General features: G+C 41.4%; 1 protein-coding gene across 2 annotated transcripts in view; it reads left to right on the top strand.

Annotated features, from left to right (window-relative positions):
- The window catches only part of EIF2D (eukaryotic translation initiation factor 2D), a 68,971-nt gene extending 59,799 nt beyond the window's left edge, over window positions 1-9,172 (top strand). For both annotated transcript variants that reach the window (XM_056558007.1, XM_056558008.1), the window contains one exon: window positions 7,504-9,172. In XM_056558007.1, the coding sequence (XP_056413982.1) occupies window positions 7,504-7,574 (71 nt within the window). In that variant the 3' untranslated portion in view covers window positions 7,575-9,172. The remainder of the gene's footprint in view (window positions 1-7,503) is intronic.
- The last annotated feature ends 280 nt before the right edge of the window (window positions 9,173-9,452 follow it).

The raw sequence follows: 9,452 nt of genomic DNA on the forward strand, positions 1-9,452 counted from the left end.
CTACAACTTCCAGCATGCCTGGGCATGCTGGGAGTTGTAGTTTTGCAACAACTGGAGGCACACTAGTTGGGAAACATTGTCCGTTTTCTACCTCAGTGCCTCCAGCTGTTGCAATTGTTGCAAAACTATAACACTCAGCATGCACTGACAGACCATGCATGCTGGGAGTTGTAGTTTTGCAACAGCTGGAGGCACACTGGTTTGGATACACTAAGTTTGGTTGCAAAACACTTGAAAGTGTATTACTTAACTTAGTGTTTCCAAACCAGTGTGCCTCCAGCTGTTGCAAAACTACAACTCCCAGCATGCACGGACAGCCAAAGGACATGCTCGGAATTTGCAACAGCGGGATGTTTGCCCCCTCCCCCCAATTGGAATGTACAGGGTACACTCACATGGGCGGAGGTTTACAGTGAGTGCTGCAAGTTTGAGATGGCGCAAATTTTGCGCTGCAGCTCAAACTCCCAGCTGCAAACTTGCTGTGAACCTCTGCCCATGTGACTGTACCCTAAAAACACTACACTACACTTACACTAACCTAAAATAAAAAGTAAAAAACACTACATATACACATACCCATACCCCTACACAGCCCCCCTCCCCCCAAAAAAATGAAAAACGTCTGGTACGCTACTGTTTCCAAAACGGAGCCTCCAGCTGTTGCAAAACAACAACTCCCAGTATTGCCGGACAGCCATTGACTGTCCAGGCATGCTAGGAGTTTTGCAACAGCTGGAGGCACCCTGTTTGGGAATCATTGGCATAGAATACCCCTATGCAAATCCCTAATTTAGGCCTCAAATGCGTATGGCGCTCTCTCACTTTGGAGCCCTGTCGTATCTCAGGGCAACAGTTTTGGGACACATATGGTGTATCTCCGTACTCGGGAGAAATTGCCCTACAAATTTTGGGGGGCTTTTTCTTCTTTAACCCCTTATGAAAAGGTGAAGTTGGGGTCTACACCAGCATGTTAGTGTATAAAAATTTAATTTTTTACACTGACATGCTGGTGTTGCCCTATACTTTTCATTTTCACAAGAGGTAAAAGGGAAAAAAGACCCTCAAAATTTGTAATGCAATTTCCCCCGACTACGGAGATACCCCATATGTGGGCGCAAAGTGCTCTGGGGGCGCACAACAAAGCTCAGAAGGGAGAGTGCATCATGTACATTTGAGGTGATTTGCACAGGGGTGGCTGATTGTTACAGCAGTTCTGACATAAACGCAAAACAATAAATATCCATATGTGACCCCATTTTGGAAACTACACCCCTCATGGAATTTAATAAGTGGTGCAGTGAGCATTTACCCCCCACTGGTGTATGACAGATTTTTGGAACAGTGGTCTGTGAAAATGAAAAATAAAATTTTTCATTTGCACAGTCCACTGTTTCAAATATCTGTCAAACGCCAGTGGGGTGTAAATGCTCACTGCACCCCTTATTAAATTCCATGAAGGGTTTAGTTTCCAAAATGGGGTCACATGTGGGGGGGGTCCACTATTCTGGCACCATAGGGGCTTCCTAAATGGGACATGCCCCCCCAAAAACTCACTCTCCAAAATCCCATTGTCGCTCCTTCCCTTCTGAGCCCTCTACTGCGCCCGCCGAACACTTGACATACACATAGGAGGTATTTCCTTACTCAAGAGAAATTGGGTTACAAATTTTAGGGTGATTTCTATCCTTTTACCCCTTGTAAAAATTCAAAAATTGGGTCTACAAGAACATGCGAGTGTAAAAAATGAAGATTTAGAATTTTCTCCTTCACTTTGCTGCTATTCCTGTGAAACACCTAAAGGGTTAAAACACTTACTGAATGTCATTTTGAATACTTTGGGGGGTGCAGTTTTTATAATGGAGTCATTTGTGGGGTATTTCTAATATGAAGACCCTTCAAATCCACTTCAAACCTGAACTGGTCCCTGAAAAAGTACGATTTAGAAAATCTTGAGAAAAATTGGAAAATTGCTGCGGAACTTTGAAGCCCTCTGGTGTCTTCCAAAAGTAAAAACTTGTCAATATTTTGATGCAAACATAAAGTAGACATATTGTATATGTGAATCAATATGTAATTAATTTGGAATATCCATTTTCCTTACAAGCAGAGAGTTTCAAAGTTAGAGAAATACAAAATTTTCAAAATTTTCATGAAATTTTTAGATTTTTTTATCAAGAAAGGATGCAGATATCAGTGAAATTTTACCAATAACATAAAGTAGAATATGTCACGAAAAAAGAATCTTGGAATCAGAATGATAAGTAAAAGCATTCCAGAGTTATTAATGTTTAAAGTAACAGTGGTCAGATTTTCAAAAAATGCCCAGGTCCTGAAGGTGAAAATGGGCTGGGTCATGAAGGGGTTAAAGGTGTACTCCTGTGGAAAACATTTTTTTTAATCAACTGGTGTAAGAAAGTTAAACAGATTCGTAAATTACTTCTGTTAAAAAATCTTTATCCTATCAGTACTTATTAGCAGCTGTATGCTACTTTTCTTTTTTAATTTATTTTTTGTCTTGTCCACAGTGCTCTCTGCTGACACTTGATGCCCGTATCAGGAACTGTTCAGAGCAGGAGAAAATCCCCATAGCAAACCTGTGCTGCTCTGAACAATTCCTGACACGGACAGAGGTGTCAGCAGAGAGCACTGTGGACAAGACAAAAAATACATTTAAAAAGAAAATAATTTCCTCTGTGGCATACAGCTGCTAATAAATACTGGAAGGATTAAAATTTTTAAATAGAAGTAATTTACAAATCTAATACAGAAATTTAGGTGCACTACTGTGGTAGATGTATACAATGACATTGGCTATCCCTCAACACTGATGTTAAAATTGAGACATTCGCCAGTGTATCCTTATATGAAGGACACACCAGAGCCCGCACACCAACGCCAAGGTTTCTCAAATGGCACGGGACCTAACGCTAACCTACCTGTACGTAATAAGCAAAAACCAGGGGCCAGTGGGCAATTACAGCAGCACTAGGCTGACATGCTGCCTGCTCCCAGTTACCTCCAGCGTGACTGAGTACACATACAATGGGAGGAGGGAGAGAGGCTACAAGCCCCACCCAAGTTGGCTGATATAGGTGCATGGCCTCACAGGTGCAACCTTAATGCTGCCTGGAAAATGTTCAAGGCGCATTAACATATGGAGTTTACACACCTCCAAGTATAAATTTTTAAACAACAACAAAAATGTGGTCTCAAATGGCTGGAAGTGCTCAACCCCAAATGCAGTTGTGCATTTATACTGGGAGAGCAGATCCTGCCCTTGTAGTCCGTTGCTAAGAGCGATCCCCAGCATAAAAATGCATACAATGGAGGATGCCTGCAGTGGACTAAAAGTGCCACAATAGAATCCTACACCAGATAAACGGTGTGGATGTGTAACAATTAGAATAATACAATACAGGAATTTAGTTGCACTACTGTGGTAGATGTATACAATGACATTGGCTATCCCTCAACACTGATGTTAAAATTGAGACATTCGCCAGTATATCCTTATATGAAGGACACACGAGAGCCCGCACACCAACGCCAAGGTTTCTCAAATGGCACGGGACCTAACGCTAACCTACCTGTGCGAATGTCTCAATTTTAACATCAGTGTTGAGGGATAGCCAATGTCATTGTATACATCTACCACAGTAGTGCACCTAAATTTCTGTATTGTATTATTCTAATTGTTACACATCCACACAGTCTATATGGTGTAGGATTCTATTGTGGCACTTGTAGTCCGCTGCAGGCATCCTCCATTGTATGCATTTTTATGCTGGGGATCGCCCCTAGCAACGGACTACAAGGGCAGGATCTGCTCCCCCAGTATAAATGCACAACTGCATTTGGGGTTGAGCACCTCCAGCCATTTGAGACCTCGTTTTTTGTTGTTTAATAATTTACAAATTTGTTTAACTTTCTGGCACCAGTTCATTAAAAAAAATTAAAAAAAATGTTTTCCACAGGAGTATTATTACTGAAAAAGTATATAGTGTGTTGGTCTCCCAAGTAAATAAATCACAAAATAATGACTATATAAAGGGAACCTAAAACTTAACTTTTAATGTGCACATTATTTTTTATCCATATGTGCACATTAAAAGATAAGTTTTAGGTTCCCTTTATATAGTCATTATTTTGTGTTTTTGTTTTCCACAGGAGTACCCCCTCTGTAGTGCACAGCTATTTTTCATTCTCTCCATTTCAGGGGACGGGACCAGAGATGGGCTGTTTTCCAGCAGTAAACTATAATAATAATTCTTTATTTTATATAGTGCACACAGATTCCACCATGGTGTACACTCAAATTGGTCTCTGTCCCCACTGGGGCTCGCAATCTAAATTCAATTATCATTTTTTGGGGGTAGGAAACTGGAGTACCCAGAGAAAACCAATGCAAAAATGGGGAAAAGATACGAACTCATTGCAGATGTTGTTCTTGGCTGCAAGGCAATAGTGCTAACCACTGAGCCACCGTGCTGCCCCTATGGCCAATGAAAGGAGAGTGTCTGTTTCTTGTCACTATGCCATGACATAGTGCTGGAGAAGGTGCACTGAATTGACCAGTTTGGCAGTGTGCAAGGGGTTGATTTATACAGTACACTGCTATAAGTTACATATGGTGGGAGAAGCGGGTTATTGATTCCAGGTGCTGTGTGAGCAGCAAAGATCACAGCAAGGGAGGGGTGACATCCACAAAATCCTGTAGTCTTGAAGCAAACCTGTCAGATCCCACAGAAAAACTCTGTTATTCAGTACCTAGTCCTGACCATATACATCTAATTTTTATGCCTCTATCATCTTTATTTATTATAAAAATCCCTATTTTCATTAGCTTACAGTGTTAGAAATCCTCTCAGGGAAGGGGCCATGTCCCTCCCTTGTGGTGGTGGGAGCTGATTGGAGTCTCTACTCATGCAGTCTTGTCCATGAGTCATCTCGTGTCCATGAGTCATCTCGTGTCCATGAGTCATCTCGTGTCCATGAGTCATCTCGTGTCCATGAGTCATCTCGTGTCCATGAGTCATCTCGTGTCCATGAGTCATCTCGTGTCCATGAGTCATCTCGTGTCCATGAGTCATCTCGTGTCCATGAGTCATCTCGTGTCCATGAGTCATCTCGTGTCCATGAGTCATCTCGTGTCCATGAGTCATCTCGTGTCCATGAGTCATCTCGTGTCCATGAGTCATCTCTTGTTCATGACCCATGGAGAAGCTGATGCTACTGCAGGACTGGTTACTGTCCCAGTAGGTATGGGGACCCCTAGAGGTGGGATTTTCAGTAGCCATTTTCTTTATTAAATATATATAAAGAAATTTTACTGCCATATTAAAAATGGTCTTTAATTTTCATCTGTAACAACATATAAAAAGTTTTATGACTCTGACAGTGCCCATTTAAAAAGAGATACATCATGCAAAAAAGGATAGGAAATAAGTTTTAGACCGCGATTTCCTGTATGGGACCCTGGCACTCTCCGGGAAGGGGAAATGTCGACCTCCACGTAAAGTGGCGGCCGGCACCCCCCCTGTATCTCTATCTCCTTTTTGTAGGGGATACGTTTTTTTGCATGATACTTCTCCTTTAAATAGTGAACTGCTACTTCTGATAATAATCTATATACAATATATAAAACTCAATGGCCCAGATTTATCAAACTGTGTGAGAGAAAAAATAGAGAGATTTTCCCAGAAGAACCAATGACAGCTCAGCTTTCAGTTTACCTCAGCTAGTTACCTGAGCTGTGATTGGTTGCTGGGGGAAAATCACTCAATTTTTTCTCTCACACAGTTTGATAAATCTGGGCCAATGTGTGTATGTTCCAGCATCACTTCCAAACAGCTAAAGATATTAACATGATTTTTGGTACAAATGTTACTTATATGCCAGCAGCAAACATAGGATAGATCATCTAACCCTTACCCACCCCCCATTTGCGAGAGTCAGGGTTTTTGTTTGAAGTCCCATGCAAGTCTATGGGAAATATTTGTTACGGCATAACTTTCAAACACCTGGAGATATTTCGATAATACTTGGTCACATGTTACTTATATGTCCACTAAAACGATAGTATAGTTCATTTAACCCTAACCTACTCTCATTTGTGAGGGTCGGGGTTTTTGTTTAAAGTCCAATGCACATCTATGGGAAATGTATGTTCGCTAATACTTGGTCACATGTTACTTATATGTCTAATAAAAATATATAATAGTTAAGTTAATCCCTAGCCTACCACCATATGTGAAGGATGAGGTTTTTGTTTCAAATCCCCTGCAAGTATATAGGACTTCTGGTGCCGGCTCCACCAGCTCCGCTCTGCATCTCCTGGTGAATGCGTCAGTCCGGCTGGAAAGATACACCCTCCACACATGCCATGTCCCATCTTGCAAAGCTATGACCACCCTTTAAGCCACACCCCTTTTATTTTCATCTTACAATATCTTTGCAACAACTCAACCACACCTGAGGACGGGATATAAGGATTAGAAATTAGGATTAGATATGAGGACAGGATATTGGGACAGGTTATGAGGATGGGATATGGGGACGGGATATGAGGTCGCGATATGGGGACAAAATATGAGGACAGAATATGAGATGGGAATATGAGGAGGGGATTTGGGGTCGGTATATGAGGGGATATGGGGTCAGAATTTAAGGATAAGATGTGAGGACAGAAGATTCCTCCTTTGTTGCTTTTCCTCCCCCACAAGGATAAGGTAGGAAAAAATGGGCAGCGCCAGGTACTCAGCTAGTGACAAGCTAAAGGAAGGGAAAGAGAGGGAGGCAGCACTCTGTAGATAGAGAAACACAAGAGACATGAGAGAGCTGCTCAGAACGATTTTACCTCTCAGGCACAGCATGGACCCTCTAAAGATAAATTTAGATTGCATACATAGTCTTGTGTTTGGTTTAGGTCTCTCTGTTATTAGAGATACAGTAGATTTCCCCTAACAGGCAGTGGACAACACTTTGCAGGTATGTGAGATATCCAGTCAGTAGGGCTTTTTTCTGAGGTAAGGAGTCATTTTTGGTAAATTAAGTGATTTACAAATATGTTAGGAATTACAACAAATGAAGGGAAGTTGTTTAAAATGAAAGTGACCATTAAAGTAACAAACATGACTTTTGGTAGCTGTATAACATATGCATGTTTTTCCATTACATGCTCTCATACACATACCCCCAACAGCACTAGGTAGAGGAAATGTCTAGCTGTGTAACATTGCTTACTGCTCCTTTAGTAAAGTGTATCTTTTTGGTTTTAATTTTATTCTGTGATATTTATTTTGTCATTATAAGAGTCGTTTTGTCTCTTCAGCACATTGTATAGCTCAAGGCAAACTTATAGAAAAGGGTCACAGGTTAAATCAATAAAATATACTTTGTATTAGCATAAATACGGTAGTTGTTCAATGTGTAAATATTGTTGACATGTAGCCTTTCCTGTGTTAAACATGTATTCAGAAATGCCTTCTATTTATTTTTTTTTAGAACATTTTAAGATTCCTCGGAAGTATGTGAATGGATTAGACCTGTCAGCTAAATCCAGCAAGAAGAAATGAAAATAATCCAGTAGCTATCTAGACATGTTTGGTTCACTTTAGTCTATCCAGGAAATCAAGAACAAATGTAATTTGAAATAAATACTAGTAGGTTAATAACCAAGTAACCATAGGCCGCAACTAGTATTAGAACACAGTAAAACTCTTCTGTTTGCAATGGTTAAAAGTTGTTTGGCCCCATTGAAGAATTCTTTTACAAAGTGCACTGGATCACACAAATAATTTATTGCAATTAACAATTGTCTCATTGGCCGCCTAACATTTTTTAGTACTGTACATCATCAGGTATAAACCTTGGCTAAGGGTCCCTCTAAGATCATTGAGTTTAGATACAATCTAAAGGGTAACTCTAGTACTCTGCAGTTAAAATATAGTTAATGTTAAGTAACTTTGTAAATTGCTCTGTAAGTATTTAACCCCTTAATGACCACGAGCGTATATTTACGCTCGTGGACGGCTCCCATTATGTGAAGCGCACTCAGGAGCTGAGCGCTTCATACTCGGCAGGTCCCGGTTGCTATCAGTAGCCAGGACCCGCGGCTAATACCGGACATCACCGATCGAGCTGATGTCCGGTATTAACCCTTTAGACCCCATGATCAATGTTGACGGGAGAAAAGCATTGCCGGTTAGCTCAGTAGGCTGTTCGGGCAGCCGCGGTGAAATTGCGGCATCCCAAACAGCTGAGAGGACAGCGGGAGGCTTCTTACCTGGTCTCCCGCCATCCGAACGTCGCTCTGCTGCTCCATGCCTGAGATTCAGGCTGGAGTAGCAGAGCACCGATAACACTGATCAATACAGTGCTATAGGAGATATAGGAGAAAAAACAAGATAGAGATGGTGCTTTATAGAGCCGGTTATCAGCGGTATTTGCAGAGAGTAGAATATAGAAGTAAAGGACCTGCTCACCTTTGCAGGTTGCGCTAATTTACAGGCACAACACTGATAATCGTTTTGGGCAGGTCCCTGGTTGCTGGTGTGTCGGGAGCAGCTGGCCGTCGGTCCCATCAAAGACTGTGAAGAATACAGATGTGGGAGGTGGGAATCCTGGCATAGGTTTCCTTTACCTTCCAGTGAAGATCCGACTTCGGCACTGTATTGCTACACCGGGGTGATGACACAGGAGTCGGGTGTAGAATAGTATTACTTTTTATTAAAGGGGTATTCCAGGATTTTTTTTTTTTGACTATGCTACAGGGGCTGTAAAGTTAGTGTAGTTCATGATATAGTGTCTGTACCTGTGTGTGACGGTTTTCTCACAATTCTTCTGTGATTTTCACTCCAATATTTATTTTTACCAGTATACAAAATTACTGTTGTCTTGGATTTTTCCAAGCTTGCAATGCGACAGAGACCTGACTCACTAGTCAGCTGATGACAGGGAGCCTGTCTGCTTCAATGGGTGGAGGGATCGCTTGGTGGGAGAGAGATCAATCTGCAACAGCTGTAGGCACCCTGATTGAAAACCACACTGATTTGAATGGATGCAGCTCATTTATGTTTAGATGGGTGGCTGAGGCTGATGTGTGGGAGGGAGAAAGATGGAATTGCGGGATTTGTAGTAAAAAAAAAAAAAAAAGAAAGGTCAAACAGGAAATTCCAGTTCACAAACAGCTAGCCACAGTGTTAAGGTAATCTCACAACATAGCCATTTAGCCCCAAGACAAGCACAGATCCTTCCTAAGCATGTCCATTACTGTCTGCCAGGTACATACTAAAATCACCTTATGGTCGATAACCCCTTTAATACACATAAAAAGTGACATACAGGGTTGGACTACGAGTTTCGGAGGAACGCCCTCCTTCCTCAGGTTCAGGTTACAGTGTATAGGTAAAGCATCTTATATATACACACTTACATGAATACATTAACACATT

This window comes from Hyla sarda, chromosome 2, assembly GCF_029499605.1.
Source record: "Hyla sarda isolate aHylSar1 chromosome 2, aHylSar1.hap1, whole genome shotgun sequence".
NCBI lineage: Eukaryota > Metazoa > Chordata > Amphibia > Anura > Hylidae > Hyla > Hyla sarda.